The 23,128-nt window shown below is 45.8% G+C and overlaps 2 protein-coding genes across 2 annotated transcripts; one reads left to right on the forward strand and one right to left on the reverse strand.

Annotated features, from left to right (window-relative positions):
* Positions 1-1,739: 1,739 nt before the first annotated feature.
* On the reverse strand, positions 1,740-7,019 carry HMGB2 (high mobility group box 2). The gene is made up of 5 exons (XM_066631874.1): positions 6,857-7,019; positions 6,176-6,340; positions 3,546-3,688; positions 3,163-3,337; positions 1,740-2,271 (listed from the first exon to the last, which is right to left on the reverse strand). Exons 2-5 carry the CDS (start codon positions 6,323-6,325, stop codon positions 2,101-2,103), a joined length of 639 nt encoding a protein of 212 aa, XP_066487971.1. The 5' UTR covers positions 6,326-6,340; positions 6,857-7,019; the 3' UTR covers positions 1,740-2,100.
* An 8,791-nt stretch (positions 7,020-15,810) lies between these two features.
* SAP30 (Sin3A associated protein 30) lies at positions 15,811-22,429 on the forward strand. The gene is made up of 4 exons (XM_066632280.1): positions 15,811-16,857; positions 19,637-19,759; positions 21,136-21,234; positions 22,139-22,429. The coding sequence occupies exons 1-4, from the start codon at positions 16,510-16,512 to the stop codon at positions 22,259-22,261; spliced, it is 693 nt and encodes a 230-aa protein (XP_066488377.1). The 5' UTR covers positions 15,811-16,509; the 3' UTR covers positions 22,262-22,429.
* The last annotated feature ends 699 nt before the right edge of the window (positions 22,430-23,128 follow it).

Below are 23,128 nucleotides of genomic sequence, written 5' to 3' on the forward strand. Positions count from 1 at the left end.
GCAGAAGAAGAGTTTGACAGGCTATCTGAAATTCTTAATAGTAAGGGCAGTTTGAAAATGGAGCCAGTTACCATGGGTGGTCCTGTTCTCTAGAATAGCAGAAACCAAATCTTTGCTCTCCTCCCTAGGACAGCCCTTTAGGTATTTGAAGAGTGCTATTATATCTTCCCTGAGCTATCAAGATCCTCCAGAATGCTCCTACTGTCTTCTGCAGGGTTAGGTATTTGTCCCATTTTAATGTCATCTGCAATTTTAAAATATCCTTTCCACAGACTGATGTTAGAGAACCAGGCCCAAGACAGACCCCTTGATACTCCCCTCAAAACCGTTGTCCTATGTTCAAAAAAACTATGTCATAGAAGGGGAGGGTAGATAGTATTGTATGCCAAGTGTGCATACCTGCACAAAGCAGAATGGTCAGGCTAGCACTGTGGAGATTTGGGCAAATTAGTGGAAAATGAAATTGGCCTGGAAAACTGACAAACACAACACTGAAGCGGGACAAGGTCAAAATATGGAGAATGCTTTCTTGAAGCAATTTACAGATGTAACAAAGGAGTGGTAGGACACTTGTTTCAGTGTGTTGAATATCTGAACCAGGTAACTGCCAAGGAGTGTTTGAAAGCTCAGTTGCTAACCAATACAGAATTGAACATATCTTTAGGATTCACCACATGCCTTGTGCCTTAACGTACTAGGATCCCTACTATAGCTATGCACCTTACACCAAAGAAAACTCACAAGATTCATCTTCAAGTGTTAACACTTCCCCACCCCAACCTTATAGGCAAGGCCCTAGGTTCCCACCCCAAAAGGCTGCAGAGAAGCAAGCTTGAATAAGCACCTCTCCTCAAGTGAGTGCAAATGAAGTCTAAAGTTTCTGTCTTTATACAGAAACAAGCAATAGACAAGCATTTCGCCAACTGAACTTACATATGCCTACCTATACTTGGCAGCTTTATCAACTGAAAATACTAAAAAGGGTGAGATCTAATTGTGCTGATATCCCACCACCTGACCCAGCAGTCACCAGTTCTTGCTGAATTTTCAGAAGTGCACAGTACATTCCAAGGACAAACTTCTGAGTAAGCATGCTCAGGACTAGTCTTGAGGGGAAGTAATGTAAAAGACACACTACATAGTTGAGAAATTGCCTTTTGCTAAAGACCACACACAAAACCAGGCCGTATGTTTTGCTTAACACACATCCAAGTCCCAGTAGCCTTACTGAATTGTATTCAACCAATTAAAGGTGCCAGAGTAGTGGATTTTCAAGTTTTCTCCAAGAGAATTAGGTCCAATTTACTGTAGTCTAATTAAATGCAGTCCAATGTGCTCACGTTCACCACTTAAGGTTTGTGATATTGTAAGCTAGAAAACACATTTACAATGCTTTAAAACATAAAAGTTGGAAGCCACCTTGTTATAACTTTTTAGCATCAGAAAGAGCAAACTAAATTAGACCAGTACTTGCACAAACTCTTTCCCTCCCTTCTTCCCTGTGCAGCTCTGCCTGTGGGAGCTGCCTCCATGCAGTTTGGAAAACTTCCCCTTACATCATATGAACATTTCCTCAATCCTATAGGTTTTTCAAGGGACCTGAACCATGGAGAAAGGGGAAAGAAAGTAGCAGGTGTGCTATTACAAAAATGCTACAACCATATAGCTGGAATAAACATTTTAACTTGGTTTCAGCAAAAGGCAAGGTTAAATCAAACACACCAATGTAGTAACAAGACTAATGTACATCATTTTATTACAAAATTGTTAAAAAAGTAATACAATGCAATAGAATGCAAGACAAGGTTGACTATGGCTATCTAGGTTTTACTTTGCTCAAAATCAAGCAGTCACTGAATTTCAAAGAACCATTAAATATGCCAGAACATTTGACAATATCAGCTTTTCAAATCTAACAGCAGCAGCCTTTAGCTACTACTTACATTAGAATACAGGTCTCCCTACAGAGAATCACATTACCTATACACAATTCTGTACAGTTTGTTTTTATACTGAAGCTAATAATGAGCTGCACTCGACTTCACATTCTTAGCAAAATCATGGACTTCTGAGCACAAATCTTTACAGCAAATTTTCACTTTACTCTTCATCTTCCTCCTCCTCTTCTTCCTCATCTTCCTCTTCCTCCTCCTCCTCTTCTTCCTCCTCATCCTCCTCTTCAGGTTCTGCCTTCTTCTTGGAACCTGCTGGCCTACCTGGACCTTTCTTTCCAGCATCACTCTTACCCTTGGCACGGTATGCTGCAACATCCTGCAACAGGAATACAAGAAGTCACTCTTTAAACCACTAGCTTAGTTTATCAATCTAGGTGCTGTAGACTGGTCTTCTCCCCCACCCCCAAATTCATACTTGGGACCCCAATATTCACTCCTCCACTATTCCATGATATGCACACTGTACTCTTAAGTTTCTTTCTTCCCCATTTATAGTGGTTAAGAATTCATGCTTTCCTTCCACTTAAAAACTAGTATGCAATAGGAACTTGAGACCAAAAGGGACTGCAGAAACATGGTTTACTGGAAGCCACTTGCCTTTGAGCTACTTTAATGTATCACTAATACATCTGTTGCCAAGTTTTCCTCCAAAGGAAAAAGCTGTATATCAGGCAGTTTCCTCATAGAAGCAGTGCTCAGGGGCACTCACAGAAATAGCACCATATGCTCTGTTTCTCAAACTGGGTTGCAACTCACTAGGTGAGTCATGAGTCAATTTCAGGTTGGTCCCCATTCATTCCAATATTTTATTTTTAATATATTAGACTTGATGCTACCATGACATGTTACTGCATTTGGATGTTACTCTATTTTTTTTTTAACAATGACAGTAATGGCACTGACTCCTGGGTATGTGCAAGTAGGACTGCAGCCTAGAATTGTTAAGTTTCCCTGCTTGATGTCACTTCCAGCCATGACATCACTTGGGTCCTGACAGATTCTCATTCAAAGAAGTGGGTCCCAGTGCTAAGTGTGCCAGAACCACTGCTCTGAGACTATTTTCTTGGCCATCATGGTTTTATTTTGATACTAATTACCAAATAATCCTATTATTTTTAGTTTTCAATGCTACACTACAAGATAGCTAAATTAGAGGCCATATATCACAAAAAACACCAATAACAAAAAATAAAGTGGTTTTATTTACCTTCTCATATTTTTCCTTTAGTTTAGCTGCTTTTTGCTCAAAAGGTTGTTTGTCTTTAGCAGATTGCTCAGACCACATTTCACCTAGTTTTTTTGCTGTATCACCAATAGACAAGCCTGGATGATCACTTTTGATTTTGGGACGGTGTTCAGAACAAAACAGAAAGAAAGCAGATCTAGAAGGAAAAAAGCAACAAGAGAATAATGTAGCAAAGCCAATTTCTTTCATACAGTTATTTAGCTTAGGGGTTGGAGAAACAAACAGTCACAGACGCCAACATTTCCATGAGTTACATCTAAAGATACTGATCAGGACAATGCCTATAAAACAGACATAAAAACCCCAGAAGTATTTTAGAATTGCTTCTAAAGAGATCAACTTACGGTGGTCTTTTTGGAGCATTAGGATCCTTTTTCTTTTTCTTCTCCCCTTTAGGTGGAATATAATTTTTCATCTCTCTTTCATAACGAGCTTTGTCACCCTTTGCCATATCTTCAAATTTGGACTTTTCTTTTGCAGACATTGTCTATGAAGGAAGAACAAAAAATGATATTACAACATAAAAACTATTTCAGCCTTGGAAAATCAGTAACTTCCATAAAATGAGAGGGAACTACACATTCACAGCCTCTACCCTAGTAATCCAGAAACTGTACAAAAGACATGCTTGAAATCAACCATAAAAAACAGTATGAATCCCAAGTAAGCCATTTAATCTTTGAAGACTATGGGTCTAATCCTATCCAATTTTCCAGCACCAGTGCAGTCGCAATGCAGCCCCAAAGTAAAGGAACAAAGGTTCCCATATCTTAAGGCCTCTGTGACTGCTCCCCCACCACAAGATGCAGTGTATGCCTCATTGGCACAGCTGCACTGGAAAACTGGATAGGATTTGGTCCCAAGTTGGTTCCAGTATGTCTAGCTGATCACCTCTCTCTCTTACGGTTTGATAGTCTGGTCACTACACCATCCTTTGGTATGTGATGGATTCAATGGGCCTTATGCAATCATTTACCACCCACTTTGCAAATACAAACTTAGAACAGAACTTGACAAATTCTAGGTGCAGTTGCCATGGTGACTGGACATTTCATCATGGTGCCTGGAGAACAGTTGGGTACAGAGAGAGTTCCAAGTTCCTTTTTTCCCCAGAGTTGCCTTTCTTTCAAAAGAAGCTGTCCATTTCTGCACCTCTCAATTGCCAATTCCTGGAAAGATGGCTCCTCCAATTAGGCCAAGGGTGGTCATTTCCTCCACACGTCTTACATGTGGCCACAAGAGTGCAGAGGGAGGAAGAGTTTGGGAGGTATGCCTGAGTGCAGATGGCAACCAGAGGGAACTTGACTGCAGCGCCATTCCTATTAGCACCAAGATTGCACCTTACATCCTTCGCTGGTGCTTAGGCCATGCAAGAGTTTCTTGCTATGTCATTGGTGTAGTAGAAGACTAAGGCAGCACAGGTGGGCAAGCACCAATCAAGCATTGAGGGAAGGGGAATACAGGGGTCACTGTGTGGAAAAGAGAGATTTGCTTTCACCTGGGAAGGTGGCAGGCATGGAGATGGAGTCTCCCATCCTGTAGTGGGTCGGGGGCCACTGTATTGTGCAGACACTTCCCTTATCTATCTCTCTTCCTTTTCCCCGCCTTACCTGCACAGGACCAACGACATCTGTTTTCCACCCCAAACACAACTCAGCCATTTGCACGTGTGGTAGCCACCACCACATGGCTTTATTGCATAAAGCCATAACTTTGTGGCAGATTACTTCCCCCAACCCAACCCCCCCTTAAAAGTTAGTGTCTTTCTTTAGAGCCCTGAGGGGTAATGAATCTGTCTGGCTTCTAGCAACTAACAAAATTTGTTGGCCCTGGCTTAAAAAATCTTAAATAGCCAAAACAATGCTTTACTACTTATGCTAGAACTACAAGAGAACCTGAAGAGACATTAGTCTTCTAAAGTGTTATACAAGTTGCTTAAGAAACTGCAAAACAAGGGTGCATACATAAGCATGTTCTACTACCACAAACAACTGCTATGTAACTCCTCCAGGATATATCCAAGATCTGCTTTCTGAAAATATTTATGGTAACAGGAAGAAAAGCATGCACAATGAGAAGTGGTTCAAGCATCAAACCCTTTGTTCATTTAGCAGTCATTTAGCACAGGATATATAATTTAAAAAGACCCCAATGTAGAGATCCTATACAAGTCATTCAGATACAAGTCACAACACAAAGGCCACAGAAAACGAACAAGCTATTTTAATATTAGCACCAGGCCATTATTTTAAGTCCCCGAGGTGTTATGGCATCTCTTCCATTTCCCTTATGTAACAGAAACTTCAAAGTCTTTAGAAGTACTTTTGTCCTTGACTGTACTTCTCTACATTATAACAAACTGTGCACCAGAATGAGCAATTAGGATGTCCAGGTGCCACCCCTGTGCGTGTGCATCCAGATCAATTCTCAAAAGGGTCATACCTTCCTTCAAATAAAATAGTTCTCTATTATCTAAGACCCCAATCCTATGGCGGTCTACTTGGAAACCAGTCCCATTATAATCAGTAGGGCTTTCTCCCAGGTAGGTGTGGACAGGACTGAAGACGAATGGTCCTATGCAGGTCTACTTAGAAGCAAGTCCCATTATAATCAATGGGGCTTTCTCCCAAGGAGGTGTGGATCAGGTTTGTTTAAAAGGCGCCTTTTAAGCCTCTTCAAAGCCACCTTTATAGCCGTGCGGGGGGCACCGCCGCTCCCAATCTGTGCAGCTCCATAAACTTTAAGCCATGCAGGGGACCATGCGGGAGGGGTGGGGGAGGGGAAGTGGAGAGCTCCTGCGAGCAAGGCCGGCTTCCAACTCAAGTTCCCGCCTTTAAAAGGGGCGAGGCCAGGGCGCGCGCCTGGAACTGCAACGCGCGCCAACTCCGCTTGGGGGGGGGAGGGAAATGGAGGCGGGGCCGCGCGCGCCAAGCACGGCCAGGCGGGCTGGGCCTGCCTTGAGGGCGCCTCTTACCCGCCATCGCTCCGAGCATTTCTTGGAGAACTCGGCGAAGTTGACGGAGGAGTCCGGGTGCTTCTTCTTGTGCTCCTCGCGGCACGTCTGCACGAAGTAGGCGTAGGAGGACATCTTGCCCCGGGGCTTGTTGGGGTCACCTTTGCCCATGGCTAGCTGCGGTCCCTGAGGAGAGAGCGAGGCGGGGGGGCCGAGGGCGGAAGGGGTGAGAAGACAGAATTCGGTGGCGAGGAAGGGGAGGAGGCGGCCGCAGAAGCCCCCACACACAGGGCCCCCTCCCCATACAGCCCCTGCAGAACCCCCCCATATAGGATCCCCTCCCCACAGGGCCCCTCCACAGCCTCGTCCTCACCACACAGCGCCCCCTCCCCACAGAGCCCCCTATATAGGGTCCCCCTCCCCCCACACAGCTCCCCTCCCCACAGCACGCTCCTCCACAAAGCCCCCCACACAGCAGCCACGCGCGCCTGTGACGAGCCCGGCGAGGCTTTCCCGCCCAAATTAAACCGCCACCGCCCCTTCAAACCTCCCCCCTCAACGGTCGAGCCAGGCCTGCCTGCCCACGACGGCTCCGTGTAAACGCCCCCTCCCCACAAGGCCAACTCCTCCGGCCCCTCACAGCTCCGGCCCCCGTTCCCACGAGCAAAGGTAGTACACGTGTACGGAGCTCAGCCGCCTTGCCTGTGCGCCGAGGAAGAGAAGTGGCCGCCGTTCGCAACGCCTCAGGAGCCCGCCGAGCGCTCGAGTGCCCTCCGTCCGCCGCGGCCGAATGGGTCGCCTCCGACGCACTCGGTAGCCTCTTGTTTTCCACAGCCCTACCCGCCACAGCAACTTGACCCGCAGAAGAGCTCTTCGGAAAAGCCCACCCCCTCCAGGCGGCTCTGATTGGCTGCCGAGGTGGTTTGAACCGCGCAAAGCCACGCCCCTGCGCCCTTCCCGGCACGCGATTGGCCTGGAGTTGGAAGGACGTCACCTCGTGGCTCTGACTGGGTTCGGTCGAGAAAGGGGCGGGAAGAAAAGGGAAGGGGGGTTGCTTGCGCTCATACCCGTTGAAACCGGTTAGGGAGTGAGGGGGAGGGAAGAGCAGGATTAAGAGCCCGCCTCCGATTGGAGGGCTGGACGAGGTGGGGAAAGAAATGCACCAGCGGCGTCTCCCATTGGCTGAGGGGAACGTTCAGCGTTCCTATTGGTCCAGGGAGAGTAAAATAGCGTGGTTTAAAAATACAAAAGGGGGAGGGGAGAGAAGAAAACAAGAGTCGCTCAGTGGGGAGGGGGAAAAAGGTGCGGGTGGCAACACTTTGCCGCGGTTGAGGGCAGAAGTTGAAGCAGGAAGTGGTGCGGACGGGCATCTTATGGTTTTTGTTTTGCCTGCTTTGTAAAGCTGCTGAAGCAGAGAGGGAGGCGCATGAGGTCAGCCCTGGCTGGGCGCTGGAGGGTGTGCAGCTTGTTTCTCTGCCCTTTGAGGGGGAAGGAGAACTCCCCCTCCAGCAGAGGACTTTGCATTCTTACTCCCAGCTGAAGCCTCCTTGAGTTCAGTGGGACTTATTCCTAGAAAGGGCTGCCATGCTCCATGCGGAGAGCAAGCCCTTGGCGCATGCACACAGGCACCACTCCATGTGCTGTGTGCCATGCACCTATATACCTTTAACCATATATGGGAGAGGGAATTGGCAAGTGCAGCTTGCCATGTTGAGCTGCACCTGCCCAAATTCCCTCTCATATACAGTGGTTAAGGGTGCAGGCACTCAGTTCCCCTTTTTATCCAGTCACCCTACTTATTGGGATTACTGGCTTTCAGCTTCTAAGTAGGGACATTCTTAGCACCCACAACCCATGTCCTCAGCATGTTTGTGGGTGCTTGGGCATCTCACAGCGGTGGCACTTTACAAAGGAATCTTGTGGGGAGTCTCTGCCTCACCTGCCTCCTCACCCACCACACCTCCCTGCCTCTAAAATACAAAAAGGCCTTTGGAGGCAGGGAGATCATCTGTTCAAGGTGTTGAAATGTATGCTTTTGTTTTGTGAAATGGAACAAGAGCTCCATTCTGATGGAGTGAAGAAATAACGACTCCATTTGGCATGTGTCCTCAGACATTTGGTGGCCTTGAAGGCGTCACAAGAGTCTTCCTGTTGCAACAGGCTTACGCCAGCCCTCTAAACTCTGACTTTTTTCTGCCCAACCTCCCTTTTCTTTCCTGCTGGAGGCAACTTAAAAACCACTTTTGCACTTTGTCAGTGCCAGCTGTTGCTGCCTCTCCTAATATACTTCTGCCCCACCTCCAAGCCTGCCTCATAGCAGGTTAGGCAGCTGTTGCTGGCTTCAAAATGCTGTCCCTCGATTGCCATGGTCTAAAAGAGTTGTGTGCCTCATTCTACCACTCCCCCTTGCTCCAAAAGCCGTTGGGAGTGGGATTGGGGGGGGGGGGTCGTGGGCAGAAGGAAAGGGACTGTCCAGAGCAGAGACAGACATCTCCACACCTCATCTTTTCCATTCTGGACTTTGGTGTCCTTCAAATACAGCCCTCTTCTAGGTAGGCAGTGAGAACATTCAGTTAACTTCATTGAACACACATTGTCAACATAGCACTCAGCAAGCTGACAGACTTACTTGTGGCATGGGCTTTTGTAGGCCACTAGAAGAAAGTGAGCAACCCCTTGTTATTGCTCACTGAGCTACTATTTTATATGTCTGTAGGTTTATTTTAAAATTGGCAGTTGAATCTGTCCTAAGGTGGATAGGAGCCATGCAAATTTTACCCTTCCGCATTACATGCAGACACTTTGCACTTCAGTGGGGCTTTTGTGAAGAGTACTGGACAGAAAATAAAATACAGTTCTAGTAGGCTTTGTTTGATTATGCAGAAAGACTCTAACCACTTAGGGGACAAGTGGTTACTCAAAAGACGCCAGAAAGGTTTGAAGATGCACCAATTTTTTTTTGTTTCAGAATTCTTCTCCCTGAACTGTCCTACTTCAAACCTGCAGCCCTGGAGCTGTGATTAAAGAAACAGGTTTGCTGTTTCTTCTTGGCACTGGGATTAAGTCAGATTGTTTCTTAAGGGAAAGAGTTTCATTCTGTCTTTATATTGCAGTTTCCTTCCCTGTGGAGTTGAAGCCATAGCTGAAAACCTAGCGTAGCAATACAACAGTAAGCTATTCAGTAACAGTGAATCTGCCTTTTGCTCGTATTTAGCATTGTGGGGAATTAATTTAACTCTTGAATTTGGAAACTAATGTCATTTGTATAATTGTCAATGAAAGATTACAGTGTAGGGAAAGGTAGTTCAAGTAATGGGGTAGTGTGAAGAAGAAGAAAAACTAGTTCATGAATGTGTTTTCAGTGGTTCTCACACATTTAGCACTGGGACCCACTTTTTAGAATGAGAATCTTTTGGGACCCACTAGAAGTGATGTCATGACCGGAGGTGACATTATTAAGCAAGGACATTTTTAACAATCCTAGGCTGCAGTCCTACCCACACTTACCCTGGAGTAAGTCCCATTTCAGTTGCGTGCCTGCCACAGACCTCCCTGGAGCAAATGCCCCAGGCGCTGGCTGCTAGGACCCCATGGAAGCCTCTGAGGGGCAGAAACTGCTTCTGGTTTGCTGGAAGCACAGTTTATAGCACCGGGGAACCTCGCAGAGGTTTCCCTGGCGTGGGAGGAGGTTGCGTGAGGCTCCGTGAGCCTCTGGTGAGTGGGGGGGGGCAGATTTCTGCATGGGGGGTGGTGATAGCCCACAGGGGGGGTGCCATCGCGGAGCTTTGCCCCAGGCGTGGGGCTGCGGAGGTCTGCAGCTGTCCCATTTACTATCATTGTTAAAAGCATATACATAGTAGCCTGTTAAAAGTACAAGTCTGTAACATTTCCCCAAATGCAGTCACTTAACATTGTAGCATCCTGTCTCATATATTAAAACTAAAATATTGAAATGAATGGGGACCCACCTAGAAGGCCCCGACCCACAGTTTGAGAAACACTGTGATAACATGGTCAAATGAGAATAGAGAGGGTGTCGTATTCTTGGTGACTATTCCCTAGACTTTGGAATTCTTTCCTAATGGAGGCTCACAACACAATCCTATATAAATCTACTCAGAAGTACTAGTAAGTGCCATAGTGTTCAGTGAAGCTTACTCTGTGGTAAGTGCTCACAGGATTGCAGTCTAATTGATGGATAAACCATTTCTGGAAGTTATATAAGAATTATTTGTTGTTAAAACACGATTTCAGTGGCTATGAAAATTTGATATCTGAGCATTTGCATGTATTTAATTCTTTTACAAGTGTGACTGTCCAAAGTTCAAAAGAATGGAAAGGGAGGGTTGACCATTCCCACAGTAATTCTATATAAATGTGAGTAGTAGCTTTTATGCACACAGGACTTAGGGAGCAAGTCAGTTTTGGGGGTATGCATTTGCTCTGTGGGTAGGTCAAGTTGTTTTTTTTAAATTGGGAGTGGATCAAAGAGAAATTTCAAATGTGTTCTGCCCATCATGCTGTTTATGTCAACAGAGCCTCCTTGAACACCAGTGTTGTTCAGCCTGAAAGTGTTGTTTAGCCTGAACTTGCCTGCTTTCAGTTTATCTGTTTTACAAAATGACAACCAACTGTACATCCTACATAAGGCAACTGCAAAGCACAGATGATAAGCAATAAGTACAATAACTCTTTTAGTATTTACTGATTAGGATGCAGCTGCTCTAGTCTTCAGCATCACTCTGTTCTTATTTTGCTAACTTTGTGTCTTTAACGTGGAAATTATATACCTTTGCCATTTGTTTGTTATATTTCCCCTGGGTTTTCTCTCTCATTTTTCTTTCATGCCTGTCATGTTCTGCTGGACCCTTTTAAGTGTCTCTTGGCAACTATGTAAACACTGCTACTTCTACACTGGACAATATAGAGAAGACAGACAACACATTATTCTATACAGAAGTGCATCCTCTGAGAGACCATGTTCAGTTACTTTGTATGTGAAATACCACAGGAGATATTGATTAGCCATGACCAGCATGGACAACACAGCTATAAAATGTGCCAAAAGTCTTCTAAGTGAGGGAATGAGTTTGGGCAATAGACTTAAAAAAAATACACAATTGATAATTCTGTTTTCTAGAGACAGGACTTCCTGGTGAAGTTTGGTACAGGTTGAGACTAATTATTCGCGTGGGTTCTCTTCCAAGCACTCAAGTGGATAAAAAAAATGCACTTCACTCAGCCCCTCCGTTCACCAATGCAAAATGATCACCTTTCTTTCACGTGCTGGGGGAAGGGAAGGTTCAGAAGGAGAGAGAAGGATTGATGGATTGTTAGCCTGCTGCCTTCCCTCTCTCTCATTAAGGAGGCTATTGTTAAAGGACTGTTCAGTTTTTAAAACTGATTTTAAAAGGATGCATTTTTCCCCTTCTCCAGGGATCAGCACATTCTTTCTCATTTGCAGGGGCCATTCCTGTTGAGTCAAATCCGTGTATAAAAAATCCATGTATAAATAGGCTGGACCTGTATCTCTTTTCCCCCATGAGTAAAATTGACAGCTGCTCATAGGAAATGATGGAATAATTCAGCAATTTAGCTGAACATTTGAACATTTTTTAAATTGTGCAGCAAATGCATACACAGCCCCATAGTTATTGATCCTAAATTGTAAGTTGAGAGGAAGGAGCAGGCAGTAGCTGAGAGTGGCTTATAACAGCCTTGCAATTGTGATGTTATTCTGTATTGCATGAAGGGGAAGGGGAATTGAGGCTCAGGGCCCAATCCTAGCCAACGGATTCAGCTGCAGTGCAGCCCTGAGGTAAGGGAATAAACTTATCCCTTATCTTGAAGATAAGATCAACTTCCTATGAGGGAGCTATAAACTATTCTCAATCTATAGAAATTATTTTCTGGCAATTAAGCTTCTGATCCAATGATCAGCCAGCACTGGTGCTGCGGTTGCAACACCGGCACTGGGTATTGTAAAAGTGCCTTAAAGTGCTTTCCAATACCCAGTGAGTAAGCAGTACTGGTGGGAAGGCCTGCACAGTCCCATCCCACCAACCCACCGACATCCCCCAGGGTGTCACATCCCACCCAAAGGCTGCTAGGACAACTAAATGTTGTGCTAGGTTGCAGAGGAGCAAGGGAGGGTGGCAGGAGGGTTTTCTGGAGGCAAGGAGGGAGTGTTTTGGAACAGGGAAGGGCAGGGAGGGGGTGGGGCAGTGAAGCAGGCTTCCACTGCATCCTAACCTCCATGAAAGCCCTACATGAGGCTACTTGAGTAGCCCCAAGGAGCAGGGTGAGGCACTACATGCAAGTGAAAGAATAAATCTTCCCTTACCCTGAGGAGGCCTCCCATCTGCTCAACTCCAAAATGATATGGCATGTGCCTGGTGGCCCCACTGTGCCAGTGCTGGGTAGAATTGGGCTGCCCAGCAGCTAATGAATGTTTGGACTCCATCTTTCTACAGCTGCAAAACAATGAAGGATAGCATCTTGTTTTTAGATTAACTTCTTTGGTTGAAATTTTGCAAGTTTTAATGTTTAATGTACTGTGCCCTTAGCCAGTACATTCAAAAGCTTTCTTACAGAATTGATACTGTTGAAAGAAAATGTAGGCTCACCAATCAAATATATAAGGTCACTGGAGCTGGAAGTTTAGCAACCATTCCTAACAGGCACTGATAGATCATAGAGCTGGAAGACTCCAATTTCATCACAAATGTAAGGTGTAGGTCTTAGCTCAAGGGCAAAAACTGTCAGTTTGTAAAGGACCTGTTCCAGTTCTATGTTAAACAGGTATCTCATTCTGAACTGATTTGATTACTGGGAGTCTGAAATGGGAAACCCAATCCTAACCTATGCTGGCCCAGCCAGGCTGTATGGCTTGCACTGTATTCAGTGCAGGTTAAGAGGCAGGTGGAGCCCTCCTTGGGATAAAGGGATATTTTTCCCCTTACCCTGAGTAACACCTCAGCCTGCCCTATGGAGGTACTTAGATCTTTACCAGCTATATAGCTCCACCCAGTTCTACACCATTCTGAATAATTCTTCACCTTCTGTAATATATTTTTCATTATGTATGTTTCCGATTTAGTGCCTGAACTGTTATCTTTTAGCAGATCTTGTGGCAATGGACTCGTTTTTTGTAAATGGGAAAGGGCTTTAGATGAAATTGTTGCCTTTAGAAGCTGAAGAGATAACATTATGGAAAAGGCTGATATTCCTGCAGAACTATCCAAAACAAAGGCAGGAAGAACATTTAAGGACACAGTATTAATCCAATTAGAATAGTAGGTTTGAGGTTGAAGGTTGCTGTGGATTTCTCATCTGTCTTCCTTCAAAACAACTTAAAGGACTTAAAGGCTGACAGCCCAATCCTATGCATGTCTACTCAGAAGTAAGTCCCATTAGAGTCAGTGGGGTTTGTGCCCAGGAAAGTGTGGAAAGGATTGGGCTGTAAGACTGTTACTTCTTTACAAGAAGTAGCTATAGGAAAAGAGAAAGACAAGGAGCCTTAAAGGCTATTACTACATTAAAGTGTTTAAAGGCAGGCCTGAACAGTGTGTATTTTTCCTCCCAAAGCCTCTGACTCACAATAAGGAATGATTGCCTCAAGGGCAAACAGGAAAGAAATGGAAAGCTTTGGTTTTGTGAAACCTCCTTTGTCATGTTGAGCCTTGATGCTCTGGCATTGGGGAGCCTGGAGATCTTACTGAGTAGTCCCATTGATTGAAGCAGTAAATACAATGTGTGCAGAAGTATGTCTTAGCTTCTCATTTTACATTGTAAGTTTGTTGAGCACCAATGGGATTGTCTCAGGAGTCACCTCCTGTTTGATACTGGCTTTTACTCTTTCCAGTCATCCATATTTTGAGATTTAATAAAATTATTGATCTGTAGATGCTATCTTGCTTACAACTGTATATTTCCTCTGCAGACTCCGGCCCAATTCTTTCCCCTTCCTTTTATTCCATCCAAATGAAAATGAAAAGCTCAAGGCCACTTCAGACAGGGAGATTTTCTGTTTTTCCTATGTGGAGAGGATGCAGTCTGTTTGACTTGTGTAAGTGGACAATACACAAAAATGTCTCTGATGAGACTGTTTTATACCCTATGTACTGTGGGTGGGGGAAAAAAAGCAGCAGCAGCAGCAGATGGCTTTCTGACACTGCCTGGAAACCTATGAAAAGACTTATTCATTTGGAAATACAAAAGGCCAAAAGTAGTGACTGACTACTTTTCCAAAAGCTGGAGGATTTGTCCCAGCTTTGCAGCGTCAGCAAAGGCGAGCAACTGGAAACTCCATGTGAAGCTGTAGCAGGGAACCTGTGCACATTTTCCTGGGAGCAAGCCTCATTAAACACAATGGAGCTTACTTCTGAGTAGTTGTGCATAGGATTGGGTTCTCATGCTGCAATCCTACGCACACGTTCCTGAGAGAAAGCCCTATTGCCAGATTCTACCTGCTCTTGGTGTGAGCAAGAAGCATCTTGGCTGCCCTCCATGTGAGAGATGGAGCTGCTTGTCAGCCTGCCTGGGAGAACTGGAAGCCAGACCAAACCAGGAAGATCCATTCTGAAATGTTGTTGGTTCTTGAAAGAGAGAACCTCTATGATTGTAAAAATCCCCTTGAGGGATTTAGAAATGCCTGCCTATGTAAACCGCCTTGAATAAAGTCAGAGGAGTAATCCGATATAAATACCTAGTTGTTGTTCTTATTGTTGTTGTTGTGGCTTACTTCTGAATAGATGTGCACAGGATTGGGCTCTCAAGCTGCAATCCTTTGCACACTTACCTGAGAATAAACCCCACTGAAGATAATGGGGTTTACTTCTGAGTAGCAAAGCATAGGATTTGCGCTCTTACAGGCGGACGGGTGACGCAGCGGAGGTTCTGAATGGCAGCCTGACTGCAGCAGCCCCAGATCGAGGGGCAGGCAGGAGTATCCATTTGCAGCTTCCCCCTGCATTTAGATTTGAAGTCTCAACGGCTGCAGAGAACTTCCTTAGGAGGGGAGGGTGAAAGCGTCTGGAAGCACCGCCTCTTGCGTGTTTGTGTCTCCCCCCCCCCCACGGTGCGAGCACAGTCTTGCATTTTGGTTGCAATGTACAGCAAGTTGTGCAAGCTCCACATTGACACTGGCTTGCCCCATCCTTTTAATGGGGCATGTTTAATTAGTGCGTGTTTGCAGACAGAGAGCCCCTTCTCAGGCATGCATGCATACGTCCTTCCAGTCTCCTCCACCTCCTCTGCTCGTTAAGGCTGCCATCCTATCCACACTTTCCTGGGAGTAAGCCCCATTGACTATCACGGGACTGACTTCTGAGTAGGCAATGCCTGGGCTTGGGCTCCAAGGTTGCAATTTTATCCACACCTTCCTGGGAGTAAGCCCCATTGACTATCACGGGACTGACTTCTGAGTAGACAAAGCAGGGGATTGGGCTCTAAGATGGCCTGAGCGTGTGCAAAGCTGCCTCGGTGAGACACTTTCCTTTGTAAATAAATTTAATGCTGGGCACAGAGGCGGTGCATTCCGGGATTGGTAGTCCTTGGTGCTGTCGGTGCCCTGAAGAAGGCAGGCAAGAGGAAACTACAATCCCCGGCAGCGCTGGTGGTGGATGGGGGAGGAAGGCGGGGTGGAAAAAACAGAGCAAGCACAGTGGGGCAGCCAGGTTGTTGCTGCTGCAGCAGCAGCAGGGAAACAGCTGAAAAGTCTCCTGCACATGACAAGGGAGGGAAGGAGGAAGCGCAGTGACCTGCTTGGAGTATGAGTGGGAGGCTGGCGCTTGCAGTGGTGCCAAGGGACTAGCGGGGGCATCGCTGGAGGGGAAGCGCCTCGCTTGTCCCGGCCAGGCAAGGCTCGTGGCAGCTTTGCCAAGGCGGAGGAGGGGGAGGAGGGAGCGTTCTGCCTTGCATTGCCCTCCTCTCCTCCTTGCTCCCTCCCGGGGTCACAGCCAGCGGGCACTTGCAGCAGCCGAAGCTTAGACGGAAGGGGGCTCCAGCCGGTCCTTCCCGGGGGGCTTGCAGCCTTGCATCCGGGGGGAGCTGGCTTGGCCGCGGGAAGGAGCTAGACGGCCCCTGCTTCCCCTCCTCTGCGGCCGCTGGTGCTGCTTCGGCGGGCCAGGGTTCCAGCCAGTCCTTCCCCGGGTGCCTTGCAGCCTTGTATCCCCGGGGCGCCCGGGGGGAGCTGGCTTGGCCCCAGCAGCCGCGGGAAGACGCTGGGCGGCCCCTGCCTCTCCTTCTGACAAAAGGAGACGGAGGCGGCGTCTGAGCGCGGGGGCAGCCGTAGCGACCAGTTGAGTGACTTTATTTGGGAGGCTGCACCGGGAGCTCAGCAGCAGCAGAGGGGCATGAACGGCTTCGGCCCCGAGGAAGTGACCCGCGGCGGGGGAGAAGCCGCCTCCGTGCCTGCCGTGGTGGCCAACGCCGCCGCGGTGGAAGTCCTGCCGCCCCCTCCGCTCCCGCAGCCTCCGGCCGGGCTCGGGGCCGCTTCCTCCGCTGCAGCCGCCGCAGCAGCAGCCGCCACCGCGGCAGGCTCGGCAGGGCCCCCCGGCGCTGCGGGGCCCGGAGCGGGGCAACTGTGCTGCCTGCGGGAGGAAGGCGAGCGGTGCAGCCGGGCGGCGGGCAATGCCAGCTTCAGCAAACGCATCCAGAAGAGCATCTCTCAGAAGAAGGTGAAGATCGAGCTGGACAAGAGCGTGAGTGTCGACGGGGGGGGTAGCTTGGAGGGCTGGGGCACGATCCTAGGCAGGGTCTACTCGGAATTAAGTTCCGTTGCATTCAGTAGGGCTTACTCTCGGGAAAAGAGCGCATATGGTGGCAGCCTGAGAGCCCAGTCCTGTCCCTGTCTGCTCAGAAGTAAGTCCCATGGGCTGACTCCCAAGAAAGCACGCGTAGGATGGCAGCCTGGGTCAGCTGCTCTCTTCCTCCTCCTCTTTTTGGGAAGATGGTTTGGCGTCCCCCCCTGGAAAACATTTCAGTGTCAGCCTGTCTCTTCTCCAGGCACGCACAGCCCTAGATACCTCTTTCCCCCCCCCAGCTTTGAAGGGGGGGCGGCGACGAAGGAGACAAAAGCAGAGCGAGGACAGCAGGGGAATGAATGGGGTGAGGCTTTCCTGGAGGAGCCAGGCAGCATCACAGCTTCCTTTGGTGTGTTGGATTTGGTTTTGCTCTTTCCCAAAGAAACGTGGGCACAATGTGAGTGGCTGTGGCTGCCATCCGATCCACCCTTCTTTCCTGGGACTTCTGAGTAGGCTTGCAGAGGATTGTGCCCCCAGGCAAGGTTGCGGGGGGAGCCCAGCAAATGCAAGACCCCATTCTTCCTGGGGACCTCCCCCTCTCTTCCCCCCCCCCCTTAACAGTTGCGTTTCTTCTTTCCTTGTTTAAAGGGTTACAGTATATCCGAATGAAAGTGTGTGGAAGGGGGAGGAGGGAGAGCACAGGGTTTCCCCAAAGGCAGCTCGAAGAATAACTAGATCTGCTACTATTGATCGGTGGCTTTCCTTTCTCTCTGGCTTGGTTTGCCCTTGATACAGTTGGCTGCCTGGCTGACGCTGCAAAAGCAGAGCGCCTCTGCTGCTGCTACTGGGAATGTTGGGGGGGGGGGGGGAGTGACGGCTCTACTCTTTCCATCCCCCCTCCTGGGTCTCTTTATTTGCTGCTGCTTCCCTCTTCCATAGCCGAATCCTATGTATGCCTACTCAGAAGTAAGTCCCATTGTGTTCAATGAGACTCACTCCCAGGACAGTCCTCTCCCTCCCTCCCTCCCCATCTCATGGTGTTTTTCTTCTTGGAAAAGAGCGATCCATCCATCCTGCACAAGTCTTTGCAGAATCGGCCTCCCTCCGACCTGTTTCGCTTTCTCTCCGGGCTCTGTTGTTGTGCTCCATGGAGTGTTTCTGTTTCTCTGGAAGGGGCAGGACCGGACTGGGCTGCTCCGCCTCGTGCTGCAGTGTGTGCACGTCCCACTTTGCCACTGTGTCTTCTTCCCCTTGGCAGCCATCAGGCTCTTCAGGCTCTGCAGGCAGAATCAGGGTCTCCAAGGCTTGCTGTCTGCTCCCCTGCCCCCCCTTCATATTTAAAGGGGGGCAGAGAGTATTTCGTGCCATAGATGTTCCCAAAGTCAGAGCACGTTAACCTGCAGAGTAAATGATGTCTGCGGCTTATGGCTCCTTCATGCAGAGCGAAGGCTGTACTTGTTCGTTCCGGTTAACAGGCAGAAGTGTTTGGGTTGCCTTATGGCATTGTGTTGGCGCAGCTCAAGTGTGCCCTTAAATGTTGGGTAGCAAATGGAGGTTGCTGATAACAAGAAACTTTGTGAGAAGATCTGACTTTGGGGAACCTGGCTTGTGGTCGTGCTGGCTCACTCTGGATGCTGGTTTGTGAGATACTTCCACCAAAGTATCTGCTAGACTCACAGTCTGATCCTGTGCACTTGATTTTTTACATGCATTCACTGGGACTCGGGGCTGGAAGGTTGGATAGGATTGGGCCCAAGGTAGGAGAACAAACCTTCCCTTGTCTCAAGGAGGCCTCCATGACTGTCCATCCACTTCAGGATACAGCATATGTCCCATTGGCACAGCTGCATTGGTGCTGGGAAGTTGGCTAGGTTTTGGTTCTTTGTCCCTTGTAAGTGTGATTAAGATTACAGCTCTGTGGTTCTGTGCTAAGCACACTTACTATGGAGTAAGCTCTTCGGGATGCAGTGTGACTTATGAGTTTGTCTGCCTCGAACAGTACTATCTGATTAAGTTGTGCTTCTTTAGAACTGTATGCTGTTTCAGTGTGTTGTATACATGTCCTAGCATTAAAAAAAAGTAACTATCCCAAATACTTGAGGCTTGACTAACTTGGAACTGCTGGCTTCTGCATTTTTAAAGTTAGATTTTGAATCCAAAGAAACCTTGTCCATATATAGAATATAACCACTAGTGCTATTAACGGTTGAATCCTATGCATATTGGCTTGGAGGCAAATTCTGTTGCATCCAATAAGACTTACTCCCAGGTAAGTGTGCATAGTCTTGCCACCACAGTTTTACTGGATACAACAACAAGCTGTGAAGCTTTGACACTACTGCTGCAATGTTTCTTTCTTGACTTCATTTTGTCACTTTTCTGTCCTTGAATCTTGGCTGGCTAAGCACAGGTTTCACACTTAGCTTCTATTGTGGTCTTGGCAAGAGGGAATAAAGACTGTAGCAAAAGCATTTCCTGAGCCAAGGTGACTGCAGTGCAGTAACTTTTAATGCACCAGTTTTTTTTTTTCTGCTGATAGATTTTGGTGACTCCATTGTGTTTGTGGATAGTGTCATATGCATAACTTCCTTTAAAGGACTCTGCTCTGAGTCTTGTTGAGAGGGAGAGGTGTAAAACTTTTCAAATAATTAAAATGTAAAAAATCACTGATGGCCTTTGGCATCACATGTACATGATGAAGCTTGAAATTTCTTACTCTGTCTCTTTAAACTTTTAGGCAAGGCATCTTTATATTTGTGATTTTCACAAAAACTTAATTCAAAGCGTCCGAAACAGAAGGAAGAGAAAAGGCAGCGATGATGATGGTGACTCACCAGTGCAAGATGTTGACACTCCAGAGGTAGTTTAATAATTCTTGCAGTTAATTTCTAAACAAAACCTCTTGCAATCTGCAGAATTTGCTTGTGGGAAGAATGTTTTGTTTAAAACTTATGGACACTGTAAGTAATTCAGACATTATTTTAAATATGAGTTTCATGTGCTGCTATATCTTGACTATATTGTGTTGGCTAGTTTTATCACCTGAGTTCATATCTCCTCTAAAAAGGACCACCTTCATCCTTACAAATCTACACATCCATTTAAGATCAAGAAGGGATGCTGTCTTGCGCATCTTATAGAGCAATTGACTGCAGTGTGCGAGAGGGCCTCCTTGGTGGAAGCCCCCAAAATGTGGAATTCCCTGACTTGTACTGTGGAGTAGTCTCTCTCCCTGCCAGTATTCCACTGGAGGGTGAAGTCCTGGCTCTCAATGCAGTTGTTTGATTTGTAGTTCCTCCTCTCCATTTTGTTTTAATTGCTGCCGTTGTTCCATGTTTTTTTTTTTTTTAAATATTGGTTGCATTTTAACTGATATTGTAAGCTGTCTGGAGTCTGCAAAAGCAGGGTAATTTGTTTTAGCAATAAGAGGTAGGCAACAATAGTTATATGGTCAATGTTAATTCGTTGGAGTTTGGTTAAAGATTGGTATTGTACCTTGAAGACATTTGAAACTGCCTTTTCATGGTGTCTTGCTTACAAAATATGACATGTAACACATAAGGGCTTCTCAAACTATCCAATGTGCTAGGGATTGGCAGTTGTTTTTTTTTAATGTATCAGGGTTCTGGACCATACTATACCATATTACTATTGTCTCTTTTTTTCCTGGCATTTCACTGGGGACTAACAGCTGATGGCTTACAGGCTAGCACTGGTCCATGGACCAACATCTCGAGTTGCACTGATGTAGATCATCCCATGGCTCTCTGGCCTGGCACGGACATATGAAACCACATTGTACTGACTGAGACCATAGGTCCACCTTGTCCAGTATTGTCTACAATGACTGGTAGCTGGTCCTCAGGATTTGAGGTGGGAACCCTACTTGGAGATGCCAGGAATTGAACTCTTTGCATGCAAACCATATGCTCTGCCACCTCTCTGGTCTGACAGCAGTGCTTCAAGATCTCAGACTGGTGTTTCCCATTATCTACTTAGATCCTTTAATTAAAAATGGAACCAGGGACTTTATATGTGCAGAGTATATGGTCTAGTGCTGCTAGAGCATGAAGGTATTAAACATCCATGCAGTGTAGAGGCAGCATCATTGTTACATGTTATTGTGAATCAGTACAGAGAGCATCATGCAGACAGCTTCACACAGCATCTCATAATAAAAGTAGGTAATTTGTAGACTGTACCTCCAGTTTCAAAATCATTTTGTTTTCTTTCCAGGTTGATCTCTTTCAGCTGCAAGTAAACACACTAAGAAGATACAAAAGGCACTTCAAGTTACAAACCAAACCAGGACTTAATAAAGCACAGCTTGTTGAAGTATGTGCAACTTTAGTAATAAATAAGTGTAGTATAATATATGGCTTTTTTGAATTATAGTTCTCAAACCTTGGCATACGAGAACTCCTTTCTTTTTGCTCTGTTGACTAGTGGTTCCTTCACCTCTCTTCATTAGTACAGCCCTACTTTCATTTTGATAATTATGTTCCCATCTAAGAGTCAGAGGTAGCCAAGTCTGCAGGTGAAACTGAGTTATTCAGGATGCTTAAATTCTAAGCAGACTGAAGAGAATTCCTAAAAGGTTACTGCAGTCTTGGTTGACTGTGCAACAGGTTGACAGATATTTAGTTTTCAAGTGCAAAGTGATAGATATTGGGAGAAACAATACTTACTTCACATAAATACTAAAGGAACTTTAAGTAGCTGTAAACTGCCTGGAAGGAGATCAAGGCATAGTTGAATTGGAAATGTCAGTTCAGTGTGGTGTAACAGTTAAAAAGGAAAACTAGTGTTAAGAATGATTAAGATGATGACTGGAAAATAAAACTGCTGTTATCATATAGTGCACTGACATTTGGAATCTGTTTCATTGGTTGCCTCATGTCAGAAATAATATAAAGTTGGGAAAAGTATGAAAAGGCAGGCCAAATAATCATTGCGCTCAGATTCCTTGGATGGGAATTAACTTCCTTAGTTGTGGCCTACTAAGTTTAAGATACAACCTAGTTAAAAACAAGCAAACTGGAGTATTGGGAGCACTGACCCTCCTACCTTGTATGCTGAAGATATTAAACAAAGGAATCTTTCTAATACTCCAGTTTGAACCACTAGATTTTGCTCAGAAGACCATATTTTGCTATGTAAGAGTTAACTCTACATTCTGTTCATATAAACACTCCTGAGTTAACATAACTGATCAAGAAAATCAAACTTTTTCTTACAGATAATTGGGTGTCATTTTCGGACTATTCCAGTGAATGAAAAGGACACCTTAACCTATTTCATCTACTCTGTGAAGAACGACAAGAACAAATCTGATCTAAAAATGGATAGTGGTGTTCACTAAATAAGCAGATTTGAGACTTGCAGACCTAAAGACTTTTGGATGTGCTGAAGCTTTCTTTGTAACTGGTATTCAGAGAGAGAATTCTGATGTTATTTTACATGGGGGAAAATACTGCTCAGAAATGATATTTCCATGGTAAAAATATTTTAAATAAATATTATTGATGTTGCTGCGCCTGCATGTGTGTTGTCTGGCACAGATATATAAGGCTATTAATACTCAGTCTACACCTTAATATAAAATAAGTTGAAATGTTGGGTGTTTGCAAAAATATTTTCTGTAAATTTAACCTAGATACTGCTATCATTTAAAAAAAACAAAAACCCAAAAATTATATATATAGTGCCAAGAGCATGTTTTTTAGTACAATTTGTACTTCATTTGCTGGTATGAGTAACTATTTGAATAGGGTTTTCAAGAGTCCTTTGCATAGCAATGGTTTTTAACACTGAGTTCTTTCATCCTTGTGTGCCCTCTCCAGTTCAATTCAGATGTTGTGCTAAACTGTTCTTAAGGAAGTCTTGCTATGGCTTGGCATAATGTCAAAATTGATAAACTATATTTTGCAATTGGCTGATAAACGAGAATTGGAAAACATGACTTGCAATGAGTCTGCAAACCGTGGTTTGTACAACTACGATAGGATACAATACAACTAAACTGTAGTTGTAGCTATTACTTTCCTATTGAGATGAGAGTGAACATATGAAATGGAGTACTGAGAGAATAGAAAACAGTCAAGGCATATTTTTGGGAACTCAAACTATAGTTAGACTCCTAAACTCTGGTACATACAAAATTTGATATTGGAATTGAACCTAACAACTTGATGTTGTTGAGCATCATCTACCTCCCAAGTACAAACAG

Source organism: Tiliqua scincoides, chromosome 6 (genome assembly GCF_035046505.1).
Source record: "Tiliqua scincoides isolate rTilSci1 chromosome 6, rTilSci1.hap2, whole genome shotgun sequence".
In the NCBI taxonomy this organism is placed as follows: Eukaryota; Metazoa; Chordata; class Lepidosauria; order Squamata; family Scincidae; genus Tiliqua; species Tiliqua scincoides.

Coding starts and splice junctions, on each gene's coding strand:
- HMGB2 (XM_066631874.1), bottom strand. CDS start 6,325: ATGGGCAAAGGTGACCCCAACAAGCCCCGGGGCAAGATGTCCTCCTAC. Junction 3,689..6,175: donor AATGCTCGGAGCGATGGCGG/GTAAGAGGCGCC, acceptor CTTCCTTCATAG/ACAATGTCTGCAAAAGAAAA. Junction 3,338..3,545: donor AATGCTCCAAAAAGACCACC/GTAAGTTGATCT, acceptor TTTTCCTTCTAG/ATCTGCTTTCTTTCTGTTTT.
- SAP30 (XM_066632280.1), top strand. CDS start 16,510: ATGAACGGCTTCGGCCCCGAGGAAGTGACCCGCGGCGGGGGAGAAGCC. Junction 19,760..21,135: donor AAGATGTTGACACTCCAGAG/GTAGTTTAATAA, acceptor TTTTCTTTCCAG/GTTGATCTCTTTCAGCTGCA. Junction 21,235..22,138: donor ATAAAGCACAGCTTGTTGAA/GTATGTGCAACT, acceptor TTTTTCTTACAG/ATAATTGGGTGTCATTTTCG.